Source organism: Gracilinanus agilis, chromosome 3 (genome assembly GCF_016433145.1).
Source record: "Gracilinanus agilis isolate LMUSP501 chromosome 3, AgileGrace, whole genome shotgun sequence".
In the NCBI taxonomy this organism is placed as follows: domain Eukaryota; kingdom Metazoa; phylum Chordata; class Mammalia; order Didelphimorphia; family Didelphidae; genus Gracilinanus; species Gracilinanus agilis.
In genome coordinates, this window is record NC_058132.1 from 339,120,277 (window position 1) to 339,139,862 (window position 19,586).

General features: G+C 39.8%; 1 protein-coding gene across 1 annotated transcript in view; it reads right to left on the minus strand.

Annotated features, from left to right (window-relative positions):
- The window catches only part of LOC123241539 (kalirin-like), a 685,986-nt gene that overhangs the window by 68,971 nt on the left and 597,429 nt on the right, over window positions 1–19,586 (minus strand). The window contains exons 20-23 of the mRNA XM_044669162.1: window positions 18,877–18,991; window positions 10,828–10,943; window positions 9,954–10,076; window positions 925–1,107 (exon numbers count right to left, since the gene is read on the minus strand). Coding sequence (XP_044525097.1) covers window positions 925–1,107; window positions 9,954–10,076; window positions 10,828–10,943; window positions 18,877–18,991 — 537 coding nt within the window. The remainder of the gene's footprint in view (window positions 1–924; window positions 1,108–9,953; window positions 10,077–10,827; window positions 10,944–18,876; window positions 18,992–19,586) is intronic.

The following is a 19,586-nucleotide window of genomic DNA, read 5'->3' on the forward strand; positions in this document are numbered from 1 at the left end:
TTTGGTTTTTTTTTTTTCTTCTCTGGATAACTTAAAAAAAAAAAAAACTCTTAACCTTCCATCTTGGAATCATTGCTATGTATTAGTTCCCAGACAGAAGAGCAGTAAGGGCTAGGCATACGGGGTTAAGTGACTTGCCCAGGGTCACATAGCTAGAAGTGTCTGAGGCCCGATTTGATCCCAGGACCTTCCGTCTCTAGGTCCACTCAGCTGCCCAGCTGTCTCCAGGTTCCCCCTATAGTTGACAGACTTAATGTGGATACCCAATGGCCCAGTCCACTACAGTTCAGAACTCCCAAGCTCAAGTGAGCCACCATTTTCAGCTCCTTCTAAAGCAGAGATTATAGGCATGTGCCACCATGCCCAGCCCAACTCTAGTTTCTAGACTTAATTGGTCCCATGAATCCTTTGCCTAAAATAAGAGTATAAGAATCATCTTTATCTTCTCTTTCCCCAAATAGCTCTCCTACAATTCCCATCAACTATGCCCTATATCTTCAACAATTAAACTCTCAGTCACTAGGACTCTCACACAAATAACATCTGACAAGGGCAGCCCCCTCCATAGCTGAGAGATAGCAATTTGCCAGTTAGATCAAATGAGTACAGTAGGGTGCTAATGAGGCCAAAATTATGAGTTCAATTCCCAAAGTGGGCCAATTAATTTGGCTGAGAGGAAAGTTCTGTTCTCCAACCAGAGAAAGCACCAATAACCCTGGCCAGCCCTGCACATTTATTGATAGCTCTGGCTCAATATAAATAATCCTTTCCCTCTACTACAAAACTCAGTGTGACTGGCCTCCTGATGGTCAAAAAACTCATCTTTGAATGCCAAGTATGACACAGACATAATCTACATTTTGTCGTAGTAAAAGTGGCAGGATTGAAAGTGATTAAAGGATGAAGGAGCCTTTCTGCACCTACCTCAGTGTTGACTCCCAGAGCTTTCTCCAGTGAATAGCGGTACTTCCCCATCCTCAGGGAGAAGTCCCTATAGTGCTTGTCCACCGTAGTTACCCACTTCCTGATCTCAGTGGCATGGATGTGACCTTTTTCAACAAAGCTGTCAGCCAGTTGAATCAGAAGCTTCACTTTCTCCTTTGTTTGCTGCCCCCAAAAGATGATTTCATGTTACAGGATTAATTTCATTGTGATCAAGCAAGCAACAAGCATTTATTAAGCATCCACTGTGTGCCAGGCACCATGCTAAATCCCGAATACAAAGTTAAAAATGAAGTAGTCTCTGCCCTCCAGGAGTATATTGGGGAGGCAATTTGTTTCTTCCTCATTCAAACCTCTCCTTGCCCTCTTACAAGTTAAATATTATGCCCATTGGTGTGCATTTCCTGCCACAGTTTGCTTTTGTTTATTAAATTACTAAAAATTAATCAGGGGAAAACATTAACAGAAAATGAAACTGATACCAATCTAAATACCAATGAAATTATTCCTACACTTGTGTGCCTAAAATGGCTATTCCAGGATAAGTCATCTGGGACCTTCAGGTGTACAGAAGGCAAATGACAGAACTAGTGGAGACATGTTATAGATTATAACTTTCCAAATATTGTGCATATTGGTGTATTTCTAGAGTCTAAAGCTATCAATCATCAAAGCTAGTGCCTTGTGGAATCTTTGAGAAATGGTTAGTAAGGAGCAGAGCTGGAGAAATGCCAGTCCAAACAAGATGGCAGATAGAAGAAGGTGAAGACCTTGGCACCTTCTCTCCCATCTCAGAACAGAATCTACTTAGCAGGGGAGTTTTCCTAAACAAAAGTAAATCAAAGCCAAGAACTGAGTCCTGAAGGATTGGTTTTGGTGACGATGGTAGCCAACCAAACACGAGGAAGTGAAAAGCTTTATGAAGTTCTGGAGTTCAATGAGAAGAAAGGTTAAGGCAAAAATTTTAAAAAGGCAAAAAAGGAATATAATTTGTGGGTATCCTAGACACGCATAGTCGTTTTATTAATTCTACTCTCAAAAGGACATTCTCTTGAGTATTGTATTTATTCAAAGTTTATATAATTTTTAGTTGTTGCGATCAAGATCTCTTGAGAAATCATGAAGTTCCTTTAATGGCTCCAAGCTTTTACCTTAAATGAAGGGCCCTCTTATTCTTTTTTTTTTAATCTTTTTAAATTTTATTTTAACAATCCTTACCTTTTATCTTAGAATCAATTTTGTGGGTTGGTTCCAAGGCAGAAGAATGCTAAGAGTTAGGCAATAGCGGTTAAATGACTTGCCCAGAATCACACATCTAGGAAGTGTCTGAGGCTAGATTAGAACTCACGACCTCCCTCCCATCTCTGGATCTGGCCTTTCAATCCACTGAGCCACCCAGTCCCATCTTCTTAATATCAGTACTCTTCCAGGGGGTTATTTGGCTATGAGTCATAGAATGTCTAACTAGACACTCTTCACATTTTTGAAATTGAGGATCAATGGAGGGGCAATGGAGAGCAGTGGGCATGAGCCTGTAGGACATTATCAAGAAGGAATCTTAAAGAAGAAGTAAAGGATATAATCAAAGAAATGTGGGAGCAAGAAAGAAGATGATCTGGTCATATGGCAAGAGTGAAAGATAACCAGTGGACAGCTTGTGTTCACCGTTAGCATTTTCATAATGTTAAGAGAAATGGGGGAGGTGCTTGGAGTATCTCTGGGGACCCCATGTGGCACAATTATGGAAAGTCAAAGATGAAAGTGTCTCATAGGTTTGGCATTCATGGAGGAGTTATGATCCATGTGGTTAGAAGGAAAAGCCACATTGATGAGGTCAAAGATCCATTTGAGTATTTGAGACACTAAAGCTCAATTACTTGTACATAAAATATTTTTATCTGCCTATCAATACTCAGGTTCCAGTGTCACTTATTGGGTCCTTTAGCTAGAGACTTCAGGTTTGAGTGCCTGATTTTCTGCTTTTTGTCAGTGAACCTGAATTTCAGGGACAGTCAAATCACAGGAAAATGAACACTTGGAGTTGATTTTAAAATATCTTACATCTAGGACTTTTCATTTATTGATTATTTTAACTAAGTTTTAGCATGTTATTTTCCATATGACATTTTACCCTGTCAAGATATTCAGGAATCTTAATCATTTCATTTCTGATGTCTGTTTCTTCTTTGCCTTTTTCAAATCTGATTATTGTTCCATCTATATCTTTTTCTGAATCATAAACAAAAATGTGGATCGGGAAAGGGCTAAAGAAAGAGACTTATGATAATTCATAAGAGTGCTCTGTCCAGGTTCACTCAGGGTCATTAATCAATATTCTGGATATTGTTATTCAATCAGATCTGAGTCCATCTAAGAGCATTCTCATTTCACCCACATTTTGCCATCCCAACCCTGAGGATATCAAGGAGACTGTCTAAAGCCAGTAGTTAATAAATATTAAGTGCCTACTATTTGCCAAGTAGTGAGCTAAGAGCTGGGGATACAAATAAAAAAAAGTAAAAAAAAATCTCTATGAAGTTTAAATAAAATAAAGATAAATTAACAACCTCAAAGTCTATGACATAATCTTAGTTGTTTAGCCTAATATAGCACTGGAAAAAGGGAAATTATGTTAGTTTGGCATGACTTATTCTTCATGAACCCAATCTTATTCCTAGAGACCACCTAAGTATTTGCCTCTATGACCACAAAACATTCTGATTTGAGATTTTGCTAGTGATTGGTATAAAGTTTATCAATCTGTGGTTTCCAGGTCTCATCCTTTCCCTCTTCTGAAAAATCATCATAATACTTTCTCTCTTACTAGTAGCATCTATTCTATTTCCATTATTTATTTTCTTTTTTTAATCCCTTACTTTATATCCTAGCAACAACTCTTAAGATAAAGGGCAAGGAACATGAATCATGTAACTATGGAAAAATTTTCTTAATAAAAAAAAAAAGATAAAGGGCAAAGCCAAGGCAAATAGGATTAAGTGACATGCCTAGGCTCACACAGCTAGGAAGTGTCTGAGACAATTATTTTTCAGTATTTCTGAAAAGATTGTTGATATTAGTGTAGTGCCTAGTATACAATAGGCACTTATTAAATGTTTATTGACATAAATATTGTATAAGGTCAAGTCCCTTCAGACTTGTTACAGTTTTTCAGTTATGTCCAACTCTTTGTGATTCCATTTGGAGTTTTCCTGGCAAAGATACTGGAGTGGTTGGCCATTTCCTTCTCCAGCTCATTTTGCAGATGAGGAAACTGAGGCAAACAAGGGCAATGACTTACCCAAGGTCATACAGCTAGTAATTCTGTGATTTTATTTTCAAGTACCTCCAGTATCCTGGGAAATAATTTGTTTGTGCCTAGAGGTTGGAATATAATGAAGGTGGCTAGGTACAGGTATTCTCTCTTCTCATTTACCATGCATTTCAAATTCCCTTCTATACCAGTTTTTCCTATACTTTCTAGTTGGATGGTCACTCTATTTGCTGAAAAAGAAGGCAGTCAATGGAAGATGAATTCTGCCTTCTCTCTATCACCAAAATCTTCCCAAAGCAATAAGTTCTTATGCCTTCTTATGCCTTTCTTTTGCTTCTTGTCCTGGATGCACAAAAAAATGAGCCCTTTAGGGGGCAATTTGGTGGCTCAGTGGAATGAGAATGAAGCTTAGCTATAAGAGGTCCAGGGTTCAAATTTGGCCTCAGACACTTTTTAGCTGTGTGAACTTGGGCAGGTCACCTAACCCCCATAGCCTAGCCCTTTCTGGTCTTCTGCCTTGGAACTAATATACGATATTGATTCTAAAACAGAAATCAGGGTTTAAACAAACAAAAAAACAACAGGATGTTTGTACACTTTAAAAGAGCCTCAGTTCATCTGGGACCTTAATCTCCTTCAAAGTCTTTTTATGAAGTAGGGCCATTCTTTCACTCTCATCCAGGTTTATGTGCTACTCTGTATCTCTTATAAATATCCTTTGTAGAGAGGAGTCTTAGTGTAGCCACCCTGGGTTTTTAGAGACTTCCTCTTTTTTCTCATTGTGATTATTTCTGATTGTACATTTTTTTAGAATTGCTCATCCTCTAGGGAATAAAACCTAAGCAATGAGATTATAGCTATTCTTTCCTCTGGGATTTTAAAATATGGATTTCCTAAACCTAAGATCCATCTTATGTTTATTCTTCCCTTTTCTTGCTACCACAAGATCAAGGATGAAGCAGTCATCTTTCTTCCATGGTTTCTGTTAGATTTACATCACTAACCCATTCTTCTTTGTTCATTAGAATTAAGTCCAGAAAAGCAGTCTCCTTGTTGCTTCCTCTCCCTTGGGATATTAAATTGTGAGTTAGGCCAGCCAAGAATTTGTCAGATGGGCTGCTCTTAGCAGAATTGGACTTCTTAGAGATGCCAGAAAAGTTTAATTCCCCATCAGGACACTGCTTGCCTTTCTGCAAGTTTTGTAATTTATATTAGGAAAGCAACTCCCACAGAATACTTTTTCTATTTCTCTTTCTTGTCCTCACCCAAATGCTCCCCTCCATGTTTCTATTTTCAAGTTTGGAGAATCGTGTAGAATGCTGCTTCTCACCTCCGACCAGGCCAGTTGCTTTTAAGCAGTGGAAGGATCCAGAAAAACCTTTAGTTGCTATAACATAGCCATGAGAATTCCCTGGGGTCCCGAAGACAAAAGAATTTGCACTCTAGACCACATTCTGCACATTTTTGCCTTTATCATTGGTCAGATATTTTCCTGACTGCAATGTCCACTACTTTCCAGTTGAATTCCTTTACAACCTCTACAATTCAACTTAAATGCCATAACCATCTCCCCAAGCCTTTCTAGGTTCCCCTAGTTGCAAGAAACATTTTTCCATGGGGGTTCTTTTAGTACCTGTTTTTAGAACCTTGAATGCTCTGATCATGTATTAGTTAATGTATATGGTACACAAGACAGCTGGGTAGGTGGCGCCATGGATAAAGCTCAGAGTCTAGAGTCAAGAAGACCTAAGTTCAAATCCAGCTTCAGACCCTTCCTAGCTGTGTGACCCTGGACAAGTCACTTTACCCTGTTTGTCTCAACTCTGGAGAAGGAAACAGTGAATCACTCTAGTATTTTTGCCAAGGATTTCCCGCAATGGGGTCAGGAAGAACCAGACATGACTGAACTAACTGGACAACAAAATGAATATACATGATACATCTCCCTCCTAAACAGTAAACTCTATGACAGCAGCAATCATGTTTGAGTTAGACAAAACACTTCTCTAGCTCTGTCACATTCTGTGTTCTGCATACAAAAGGGTCTGATAAATATTAATTCAATTGAATGAAACGGGAAGGAATGGAATGAAGGACCATAGTCCAAGATACTGCTTATACTTGAACTCGTACAGAAATTTTGTATAAGCGTCATGAAAGAGAATTATGGCATGGTGGATTGAGACCTGGCCTCAGTGTCAGGGAGAACTGGGGTCAAGGCCTGCCTCCAAGACATATTGGCTGAGGGGCAATGAGCATACCATTTCATTTTCAGCATCCCAAGCAGCTCTCTTAAGACTACATGTTGCCAATTTGCATTTGTTGAAGGAATTTCTTGCTGGGGCAATGAAATCATAGATCTAGTCCCACTGCCCCCACATCTGTCCATCCATCTATCTATCCATCCATCTACACATCCATCTATCCATCCATCTATTTATCTATCTATATCTATCCATCCATCTATCTACTCATCTATCTACCCATCCATCTATCCATCAATCCACATATCCACTCATCCATCCATCTTTACATCTATCTATCTATTTATCTATCTGTCCATCTGTCTATCTATCTATGTTCATATTACCTAAATATGTAGTATGTAACAATAGAATATAAGTTCCTTGAAGGTAGAGTTTAGTTTTTATCTTGGTACCCCCAGAAGTGGATATTGTGCCTGGCAATTTCATCATAGGGCCTTACTAAATGTTGATTGACTATAATGTTGATCATCCAAATGGTAGCATTCCAATGACAGAAAGTCCAATCAAATAATTTAGGTCAAAATTGGATTTGGGGGAAGTTCAAACTTTTTCATTCCTACAACAAATGTTCTGGCCCCCTATTGGGTATGACATTCTATTTTAGGTACTATAGTGCCTTGAATAGAAAATACATAGATATACAAGTCAGAGTCCCTGGCATCCTTCCTCTCAAACCCTAGAGAATTCAAACTAGTAAGATAAATACAAACAACTGCAAAAAAAAGCAGAAAATACTAGGTATCACAGTATATGAAATTATATAGACAAAAAAGCACCACTGGATTTTTAAAAAAGGGAGAAACTTTCATTTGACATTGGAAAAATATGCATGGAAGAAATGATTGAGCTGAAGGAGGGAAGGAATTTGGTAAGGAAGGGGGACATTCCAAAGAATGAGAAATACAATTAAGAAACATTTGTTTGTTTGAGGATAGGAAAGGGGAACATTTTAACCTGAGAGGAGTGTCTGTGAAGGGAAGTAATGGGACATCAGACTAGAAAGGTAGGTAAGGACGAGCCAATAGAGGATTTAAAATTCTCATCCTAAAGAATTTCAGTTTTCTCTTAGAAGCAGAGGAAAATGGAAAGCTTTCGAGTAAAGGAATGACTTCATTAAAGCAGTGCAGGGAGGTGATGGTGCATCTTAAACTACAATGGTGGGAACAGGAAAGTATGAAGGACTTGGGAGGGAATTCAAAGGAAGGATGGGTCTAATCAATCATTTGTACTAACTGAGAAAAGCAGCATAATGTATTGGAAAAAGAGCTGACCTTGAGCCAGGAAGATGAAAATTCAAATCCTGGTATTATAGCTTTGTGTCCTGGTATAAGTTACTTAAGTTGTCTCCTTTCTAGAAACTTCTCTAAGTTACCGAGAAGATACTGACCTGCTTTAGGAGAGGAAATTTCCTCACCTGGGAGTCCTATATACTACTGAAATCACCAGCTAGTCCCAATCCCTATTTGTAATCATAATTGATCATGTAAGCTCCATTTCACTGATTTGGAGATGTAGCTTCCTACAAGGCTGGCTTGTGCTGCAGCCCAGATTCTATTTTGAAATCCAGATGTGAGGGTTCCCATCTAAAGTATCTCAGTCCTGCTTTATCTAAGTGAGAACAGGACTAGCCTTCACACTGTATGGACTATCTATCCTTCTCCCCAGTGGAGGGGAATATTGTCTCAAATTGGATCATTCCAAATCCATTTCCATTTGAGATGGGACTGTATTACAGAGATTTTTAAAGCATGATGTCTGACTCACTGGTATTTAAATTAATTTATGTTCTCTGATTTCATACCTACCCACAGTGGGAGACCGGGACAGGGAGGTTGTGCTAGATGGCAATGGAAAGACACTCTCAGAGAAGGCACTGACTCTACATGCTGTACAAAGCAAATTGTTTGTGGATGGTCCTGTGGCAAGAAATCTCATGTTCGGGAGGAGAAGTATGGGTTTTATTGGGCAGAATCTAAACAGAAGCTGCTCTTTTTATCAGAGTGGGCAATAGAGTGGGGATGGGGTGGTCAGGGGAGAAATGCACCCCATTAACTTCCAGAACATTCTTCATCTCTGCAGAGGTAGCTTATACAGTTCTGGGAAGAGCAGGCTGGTCTCCATCTGCTGTTTTTGGCACTGATGTCAAGAGAGTCTCTAAACATGGCAGGGAGCCCAGGGTATGGGGTGGGGGAAGGGGGAGATAAAAGAGAAGGGACCTGATTTTGAGACAGAAAAGATTGGCACTTAAACCCCCTGGGTCCTGAGATCAAATCTTGGCTGAGGTTCCAGATGGAAATGAAATTGGGAGATTAGTCCTGTTGCCTCTCATTAGCTTCATCTTACTTGGTACAAGTGTGCAGGGGAGATGCTTTCTAGAGACCTCAACGTGCCTCAGCTAGGGGTAGAAGCCAAGGAAGAAGTGGGGCACAGGGGGGAAGGGATGCTCTTCCATTACAAATCCTCCTGCCTTGGGATCTTGTCCACATTTATCCTATTCCCCCTCCAAATGGAGGAAGTATAGACATGAGAGCGAGAGCTCAGACATCCAGTACCTATCTGTGTTCCCAATTATGTGACCCCTCTCCTCCCCTGGGTCTATATGATTCCTCACCTTACTTGGCTTAAGGACTATAATGGATGTAGGGGCCAAGAAAATTATTAGAGAGACAATGGTGAGTATCTGGAAACAGAATAGGCAGGGGCTGATCATTAAGAAACCAGGAACAGACTTGTTCTATTCAACAGCTGTAATTCAGGCCCCAAAGGAACTGATTCCAACTATGTTTCCCTGGTAACTGTGGCTAACTGCTAAACACATCTATTCTCAGAAAAGCTGTAACTAGGAATTTGGGGACAAGTACCACAACTGTGTCCAAGGTAAGATTTAGAAGTATGCTTTCTGCTGAAAGGGGGAGAAGACAGAGACGCCAGGTACACAAGTGTGGGGCAGAGGAGGAGGTTCCCTCAGATTCTGATCCAGTCCCTTTCAATTTTAACTCTTTTTTTTAAACCTTTACCTTCTGTCTTAGAATCAATACCTTGAATTGATTCCAAGGCAGACTTCCATCTTAGGATCAATGCTTTGTTTTGATTCCAAGGCAGAAGAGCCGTAAGTCTAAACAAAGGGGGTCAAGTGACTTGCCCAGGGTCACGTAGCTGGAAGTGTCAGAGGCCAGATTTGGACCTAGCACCTTTCATCTCTAGGCCTGGCTCTCAATCTTCTGAGCTGCTAGCTGCCCCCAATTTTAACTCCTTCTTACTAAAAAGCTCTGTTGTTTGTACATGGCTGGAGAACCACAAGAACTATCAGTGTCGTGTAAGTCCATTTTCCTTTAAGTCTAGCAACGCAGGCCAAATCATTGTCTAATCACCCAAGTTTATCCCAATTCTGGCTCTTGGGGTATGTATTCTTCCCTCCCTGGGGTGAGAAAGACTAGAGTGAGTGAAGATAGGAGAGGCTGGAGGCTCCATACCTTGGCAGGCACCCTGAATTCCCCATACTCTTTCAGCAGTTCCTGAGTCTCCTCTGTGGACTCCCCAGTGGAGCTGTGCGTTGAGAGGAAATATTCTCCTGACTCTTGGATCCAGTCGAGTGCCTGTGGGAGGCAAGAACACCCCCAGATTCCCCAAAAAGCCAATCCTCAGGAGGAAAATACACCAGAAGGAAGATTTATCTGGATGATCTAATGGAACTTGAGAAATACTAAAAAGCTGTGAGCTAACTAGTTTTCACTTGGTTATTTCTATTCCTTCCCTATAGGCTTGGTGCACCCTGGGGGAATGGTTTTTCATTAGGTTTTTCATTAGAGAAGCAGCTCAGTGTATTGGACTGAGGGACAGATAGCTTGGAATCAGAAAGATCTCATTTCAAGTCCTGCCTCTGGCATCTACTAGCTTTGTGATCCTGAGGAAGTCACTTAAACTTAACCTCTTGGTGCCCTAGGAAACTCTCTGACTCTAAGTTAGAGAAGAGTTGCTGCTCTAGATTGGAGAAAGAAATTCCCATACCTAGAATTTCTTACTCAAATCCAGACATCCCCACCTCCCTAAAAGCAGAGCCTTTTTTTCCTTTAAGGCATCACCTCAAAACACTCAGAAATAGGGCCCTCCATACAAAATGCTTAATTAATGTTGCTGATGAGTTAAAAAAAAAATGACAGCCTAGATCTCTTCTCCTTCCTGCCAGCTGTCCTTGTCTTTTTTCCCTCTTCCCTGTCTGCCTGCCTTAGAGATTCTCCCCTGCATTCTCTCAGGCTTTGATCATTGGAGAGGGGATGGGAACAGAGTAAAGGGGTCCCCTGACTCTCCCAGCCCAAGGGGATAGCAAGGGGCAAGCTCTAGGAATACCTGCTTGGCACTGCGTTCAAACACCACGTATTGCTGGCACTGGTCTAATCGTCGCTTCTTCAAGGTCCAGAAATGTAGTACTCGGTTCTCCCTCTGAAGGAGCTCGCTCAAGATGGCTGTAGGACAGAGCAGAGGGGTCATATGCCAAACCCAAACTACTGTTTTATAATTTTCCCAGTGGCCAGAGAATCCAGTCCTCCAAAGAACCATCCTGCTAAGGGCCCAACACAGGGAAGAGCAGACAGGGAGCATAGAACACAGTGCATTAGGAAAAAACCAGAAACCAAACCAAAAACCCCACCCGATTTGGGGCCAGAGGGTCTGGGCTAGAAACCCTAGTTTTTCTCCTTTCTATCCTTGTGTCTCTGGGCAACACAAAATGAGGTAATTGGATCGAATGATCTCTAAGGTCTCTTCTAGCTATAAATACTGAGATCCCAAGAAAACAGAGCTTGGGGACTTGAGTAGGTAAAAGGGGAATGGAACTAGAACTTAGAGGTGAAAGTTTTATATATTTGTGTGTGTTTGTGTGTGTGTGTGTGTGTGTCATTTTTACAATTAGAATTTTATGTATTTATATAATATTTGAAAATACATAAAATCTCAACATTTAATACATTTTAATATTTTACTGTTTATTTTATTAACCAATATTATTATAATTTGTTTAATGTTAATTTAATAACATAGTTGATGATATGTAATTATATGTTATATGTTTATATATAAAAGTAGCTATAGATGTATATACATATATACAGTAACTTTTTGATATATAGTTACTTTTTGGGATGGGGAGGGGACAGCTAGTGGCCCAATGGATAGAGCACCAGGCCTGGAGTCGGGAAGGCTCAGCTTTCTGAGTTCAAATCTGGCCTCAGACACTGACTACCTATGTGACCCAGGACAAGTCCCTTAACCATTGTTTGCCTCAATTTCTTTATCTGCAAAATAAGCTAGAGGAGGAAATGGCAAACCACTTCAGTATCTTTGCCAAGAAAGCTCCAAATGGGTTGCAGAGAGCCAGACATGGCTGAAAAACAACTTTTTGTAGGGAAGGGTAATATATATTTTGGCCACTATATTAGAAAATCAGTTTTTTTCCAAGAATAGGTGACTTCCTGTTTCAAGGATCACAGATCTGTAAGTGGAAGGGAACTCAGAGGCCAACAGGTCCAATCTTCTCAATTTTATAGATAAGAAAACTGAGGACTCAGGAGATGAGGCCATAGGATCATAGATTTAAAGTTAGTGGGTATTTCAGAGGCCATCTTGGGCAGATGAGAGGTCATTTGACAGATGAGGAAACTGAGGCTGAAAGGGGTTCAATGACTTATCCAAGCTCACAACAGTATTATCAGAGTTAGGATTTGAACTCAGGTTTTCTGAGTCCAGAGGAATTGCTCTTGTCCTCTTTCTACTTAAGATGTGATTTCCTCAATTTCATTGACAAGAATTTGATAAAGGAGAGGTTGGATTGGATTATCTCCAACTTCCCTTTTAGCTAGGCCAACCTGTCTGGGTCTCAGTTTTATAGGGTCATAGCTCTAGAGTTGGAAGGGATCTCAGAGACATAACAGATACTCCAACATCTTCCCTACCTACCCCCCCCCCCACCCAAGCTGTTTTATAAATGAGAAATCTGAGGCTCAGAGATGTTAAGAAAATTACCCAAGGTAATGAGAGTTATAAGTATCAAAGGGGAGAATTTAATCTACATTTTCTAACTGCTGAACCAATGTTCTTCGTACTCTACCAGCTGTTTTATCTGCAAAATGAGGGGTTTAGGCCAGATGAGGATAATAGTTTATGTAATGCTTTAAGGAATATAAAGTGCTTTACAAATAATACCTCATTTTATCCTTACAACAACCTTGAGAGGTAGGTGCTTTTATTATCCTTATTTTTCAGATGAGGAAACTGAGGCAGAAGTTAAATGACTTGTCCAGGGTCACGTACTTGGTAAACATATCGAGATTGGATTTTGCAACATTTCCTGCTTTTCCTCAATTTCCCTATAACAATTTGAACATAAGTTATCCTGACTCTAGGTGCTGTCCCACCTAACTGCCTCTGATAAGACTCTAAGTTACTTCTGGCGTGGTTCAGATTCAAAGCTCTGGGTTCCCAGTATTCAAGGAAGCCGAGAACAATGATTTGTGGCATTGGCTGGGTTGCATTTCTATAGCGAGCCCACCATGCCTGCATGCAGTTGGCACTTACTAAATGCTTGTTCCCTTCTCTTCCTTCTGTGTCATTTTTATGAGGCAGTGTAAACAGTTCACTAATTCAGGTGAACCAACATGGTAATTCCACAGATTAATTCTAATACTATATTCTATGGCCAATGTTGTTGATGTCTGTCTTGCCATCAGATTTTGATGACTGTGGAAGAGAGTGAGACTGATCAGGCTTTGTGCAATTCTGCCTCAATTAAATGTATTTCACTCATTGGTCAAACTATCACCCGGTGATGTCATTGGTCCTCTTTGAAAACATAGGACAAACAACAACAATAATGACAAGGATCTGCTTTGAACCACGAATGTTCCACGCTGAAGAATATAGAATTCTGTGCATTCGGTTCTCTCTGTCTCCGTCTATCTTTCTGTCTCTCTCTCCCATTCGACTAAGAGATCTTTGAGGACAAGAACACTGCCTCGCTCATTAGACTGGGAGCTTCCTAAAGGCAGGGACATTGCTCCTGCCACTTAGGATCTGAATGACAATGAGCAAGTAACCTAATTCTCTTAGCCTCAGTTTCCTCACTTGTAAAATGGGGGAAATGAGACCTGTGGCACCTAACTCATTGGGTTATTGTGAGGATCCTATGAGATAATGGAAGCAAACCGCTTCACACACCTTGAAGAGCTGTTGAAATATCAGCTGTTATTATCATCTTTTTTTTAAAAGTAGAATTCAGAGAGAAATGATCCTCAGACAGGTCATTGTTCTCTCTTCTTATAGTTAATATTTTGTGGGCTGTTGCACAAGTGGATAAAATGACTGCTTTTCTGTAATTGAATAAAACTGTTGGCATGTAAGATCGTGTTTTATTAGTTCATTGAAAGCATCCTCAGGCTAATTCCAACAGCAGACACCTTCATAGAACCCATGGATGTTGTCCTCTTTTCTTAGGGTTCATTATGATGGTGAACTCTATGATTAAACTGAGCCCTCTTTGAAGGCAACAGCATTTTCTCCCATTAGTTTTGCAGTTCCTACAGGCGAGGGACTCTGTTTTCTCTCAATTTAACAGGAGAAAACTGGCTCTAGAATCTGACTATTTAGTTCAAATCCTACATCTGATATTATTACCTAATGTGATCTTGGGCAAGTCATTTGATGTTCTTGTTCCTCAGTTTCCTCAGCTGTTAAATGAGAGATATATAATAGATATCATTGCTGGACTCATTAATAATATTAATAATTAAGGTATGGAGCAACTAGGTGGCTCAGTGGATAGATAGCCAGACCTGGAGATGGGAGGTCCTGGGTTCAAATTCAGCCTCACACATTTCCTAATTGTGTAACCCTGGGCAAGTCACTTAACTCCAAATGCCTAGCCCTTATGACTGTTCTGCCTTAGAATCAATACTTAGTGAGACAGGTAAAGGTTTTTTTTTTTTTTAAAACAAGCCAGCATTTTTATAGCACTTTAAAGTTTACAAAGTGCTTTACGAATATTCAATTGTCTTGATTTGACAGATGAGAAAACTGGGGTTGAAGTTAGATGATTTGCCCATGGTCACATAGCTGGATTTGAATTCGGGTCATCTTGAATTTAGGAAGTTAGTGACTGACTGACTCATTGATGGACTCCAGGCCCAGTGTCTTCTCCATTGCATCATCATTCTCTACTTGCACCTAAATAGCCTCTGAGATTCTTTCCAGCTCTTGTGATCCTCTGTCTTTCCTTTCCTGGGCACTCCTCAGCACCCAGCTAAGACCACTCAGAGCATCATGAAAACTTTCAGGTTTTAGTCTTCTTTTCCTCACTGACAGCTTTCATACAGTCAGCAGTCTCCGCATTGCCCCGAAGGAGATGTGGCACCCCTGTTCTTCCTGGGAGCTTATCTCCACTTTTCTTCAGCAGAAAGATGTGGACAAGGCAATCCTGGGTCACACAGCAGGAGACTCATACAACTCACTACTCAGGCACTAGGAAATTGGACTTATGTTGTGAGATGGGCTAGAAGCTGAGGGAGGCATTATATAAACCATCCGCAGGGCTTTGTTCTAGAACAGCACATCTAGAAAGAGATTCTGAACAGCAGTGCCACTAGTGTCATTTCAGAGGAAGTTGCCCTAATCTCTCCCATTTTGAAGCTTTTGCTCGTGATGGTTATATGGTTTGGAGCCACTCCACTTTTCATCTTGGTGAACAGAAAGATCTTCCCAAAGCAGGTTGGCCACTTCCCCATACTGCCAAGTCACTGATCAGTTACTGCTGAAACTGCTTTAAAAATTTTTTTTTAATATTTTTTCCCAATGGCATACAATAGCAATTTTTATATACATTAAAAAAAAAAACCCTTACCTTCTGTCTTAGAATTAATACTGTGTATTGGTTCCAAGGCAGAAGAGTGGTAAGGGATGGGTATTAGTTACTGATGAAACTTCTTTTTTAAAACCTTTTAATACTTTTTACCAACAATAATAAATAACAATTCTTATATACTTAAAAAAAACCCTTTACCTTTAGTCTTGGAATCAATACTATGTATTGGTTCCAAGGCAGAAGAGTGGTAAGGGCTAGGCAATGGGGGTTAAGTGACTCGCCCAAGGTCACACAGTTAGGAAGCGTCTGAAGTTAAATTTGAATCCAGGAGCCCATCTCTGGACCTGGCTCTCAATCTACTGAGCCACCCAGCTGACCCCTCCCCATTTGCCAAAATTATACTATCCAAACTGTCTCCCTTCCTCCTCCCTGAGATGGTAAGCAATTTGATTTGAGTTATACACATATGATCTTGAAAAATATATTCCCACATGGGTTGTATTGTGAGAAAATATTATAAATATTTTATATACATAAAAGTATTATATTATATAATTATAATACATAATTAGTATATTAATATATTTATATTATATACATCGTATAAATCAATATTGCATATTTATATATAATGTAAATATTATATATTTACATATAAATATAATGTTATGAATAATTACTAAACCCATAAATATATAAAAATAAAAAATTTATATATTTATAAAAACACACAAATAAAGTGAAAAGTAGTATGCTTCGATATGCATTCAGATTCCATCAGTTTTTTCTCTGGAGGGAAATACTGCCAAAATGTCTTCAATGCTACTGTCTCTTCTTCCATTTCCCATCCTCTAACTCCCCTCTGCCCTTTGCCCCATCTTGTGACTGCCTAGGGAAAAGCAGGGACAATTCCAGTTACACCCCCTTCCCTGCTCCACATCACCAAGGATATACTTCTTCAGTGTGTAGGGATTGTTCATTCGACTACATCCCTGATTTTCCGCATGTTCAAGGCATGCCCCATCAAAGGTTAACATCTGGATTTAAAAAAAAAAAAACCCTTATCTTGTGTTTTGGAATCAATACCAAGTGTCAGTTCTAAGGCAGAAGAGCAGTAAGAACTAGGCAAGGGAGGTTAAGTGACTTGCCCAGGGTCACACAGCTAGGATATATCTGAGGCCACATTTGAACCCAGGAACTCTTCTCACCTCCAGGTCTGGCTCTCTATCCACTGAGCCACTTAGCTGCCCCAACACCTGGATTTTAATGTAGCCTGATGATAGCTAGAAAGACAGTGGGGTCTAATGGATAGGGGGCTCTTCTTTAAGCTAGGAAGAATTGAGTTCAGATCCTCCTGATTATGGGACTCTGGGTAAGTCACTTAACCTCTGAGTTTTCCAGGCAACTTTATAGAAGTTGCCGAGAAGGTGCCAACCTGCGTTGCTCTCCAGGCCAGTGAAATCACATTAGTGCCCGTGAGGTAATAGGTACACTAGTAGCTAGTAGTTCTCTAATATCAGTGAAATCACATAGGGTACAGTCCCTATCCCTATAAAAGGCTGGATGAATGACAGCTTTTAAAAGGTATACTTCTCATAAACAAATTAAAAGTGTTCCACCATTGGAAGAGACGTTAGTGATAACATGGTTCAAAGCTTTGCTTCTTCTCACTAGGCAACTCAAGCAGAATTTGGATGACTAAATGACCATTGAGCTCTCTTCCAGCTCTAAATCTCTGGTCCTATGAGCAAATAATCAATAATTCTGTAGAGATAGAATTTTGGATTATGTAACAACAGGGGTGGCTAGGTGGTACAGAGGATAGGACAGAGTACAGTGGTGGGCTTGAAGTCAAGAAGACTCATCATTTTGAATTCAAATCTGTCAGATATTTTATTAGTTGTGTGACCCTGAGCAAGTCACTTAACCTTGTTTGCCTCAGTTTCCTCATCTGTAAAATAAGATGGGGAAGGAAATGGCAAACCACTCACGTACCTCTGCCATGAAAACCCCAAATGAGGTCCCAAGGAGTCAGACATAACTGAAACAATTGAATAAAAACAATAACATAATAACAAAAACATACATTTTGCATAATACTTAATAACTCATAAAGTCCTTGGCATACATTATCTCATTTGAGTCCAGCAACCATGTGAGAGAGGTACTCCAGGTAGCATGTCCTTATTAAAAGGGTTTCATTGCCAGACTCATGACCTCGCTAAACCCACTAAGATGTTTTAGCATGTATAATAAAAACATTCCAACCATACTGACATCCTAATTTGGAAATTCACATTAAGTAGATAGTGCTCCAGTCATATTGAGTCTCCTTTTACTTCTCAATATACCATGAATTTCTGCAAACGAGAAAGGGATCCCCTCCGTTTTTATCTTTCTCTCTCTTTGCCTTTCCAACATGGGTAGAATTAGAGATATAAAGAGAAGACCGTGTCTTTTTAAAGCTTTGAAACTTTGACAGAAAAGTTCTCCTTCCTTTGGCCGATCAGATCATCAAAAGAAAAGGATAGAAAGGACAGATGGAAATACCAGGATACAGAACACAAATGTAAAATGCCTATAGCATATATTTTTTATAAAACCAAAGAAAACCACAACCTCGCTTTCCCTCCCTCTCGAATTTCAGGAGAAGAAATTTTTACGACGGTTCTAAACTCTCTTTTAGGGGCAGGGGCAGAGGAATGTAGGGTGAGGATAGGATGAAAAGCATTTAGAGGTGAGAAGAATTTTGTTGTTGTTTCACTCATGTCCAACTTTTTGGGACCTCATTTGAAGTCTTCTTGGCAAAGATACTGGAGTGGTTTGTCAGTTCCTTCTCCAGCTCTTTTTACAGATGAGGAAACTGAGGCAAACAGGGGTTAAATGACTTGTCCTCACATAGATAGCAAGTGTCTGAGGCCAGATCTGAAATTAGGTCTTTCAGTCTTCAGGTCTGGTGCTCTATTTACCCAGGAAACTGAGGTTCACAAAAATTTAAGTACTTGCCCATGATCCAACAGATAAGAAATGTCAAAAGTAGGATTCGATCCCCATTATTCCTGATTTTAAGTCATAATTGGCTTCTAAAATCCCCTCCACATGGAGGATGTCTCAAAACTTAGTCCCAGAAAGGCTGTGATTTGCTCTAAGTCACATAGCTGACTGTCATGTTAATGATAATAACAATTCATACTTAATATAGTACTTGAAGATTTAGCAAACACTTTCCTCATAATAAACCTGTGAGGTTCAGAGTGACCAGAGATGTTTTGATAAATGCTTAAGGATCAATCTCCCCACCCCTTCCCTACAAAAATTCAATGCCGGACACCCTTTTAAGTTTAATTTACATTCTTAATATTCTCTCTATCACTCTCTTAAGCTTAGACAATCAACGAAGCAATAAACCAAGCCCTGATCTGTAGTATTTTCCCATTCCTGAGATGTAAATGCTTACATTAAAAATTTAATAATTAACTCTTGAGAGCTGGCTTGAGCTGGCTCCAGCACACTGATGTGGCCTCAGTGGTGGGAGGGCTGGCACTGACCTTTCACTTGTTGCTCAGGTCCCCGAGTATGGCTGGCCACACTGGGCATGCTGACGTTGTTCCTGTGGATGTACTTCAGAAACACTTCAGCGTTTCTGCGGGCAAGTGTGCAAGCCTGCAAGAGACAAAGAAGATGCATGGTCCCATCAGTCATGTAGAAATGGAGACCACTACAGAAAGGGGCTCTCATTCCTCTTCTCCTAAGAGGCTGATGGCCTTGAGGTTTATGTAAGTTAGTAGTCCCTGGAGCCACTCCAAATACATGGAAAATCATGCTGCTCTGAGGCAGGGGTTTGAACAAGATGACTTTTTGAGACCACTTCAGGTTTGAAGATAAGACAAGCTCTATTTTTTCTTCTAGTAACAGCTTTGGTGCCTTCCTCTTAACGCCATTTAAATGAACAATATAGTCTTTTTATTTTATTTTTATTTTTTTCAATTACATGTAAACAAAAGTTTTGACATTTAAACCTTTTTTTTTTGAGTTCCAAATTCTCTTTCCCTCTTCTTCCTTCCTTCTTCCTTGAGAAGGCAAGCAATTTGATATATTTTATACATATATAGTCGTGCAAAACATTTCCATATTAGGCATAAAAATACACTCTTTTAAATTTATTTTTATTATTATTTTAAAAACCCTTACTTACTATCTTGAATCAATATTGTGTTTTGGTTCCAAGGCAAAAGATTGGTACGGGCTAGGAAATGGG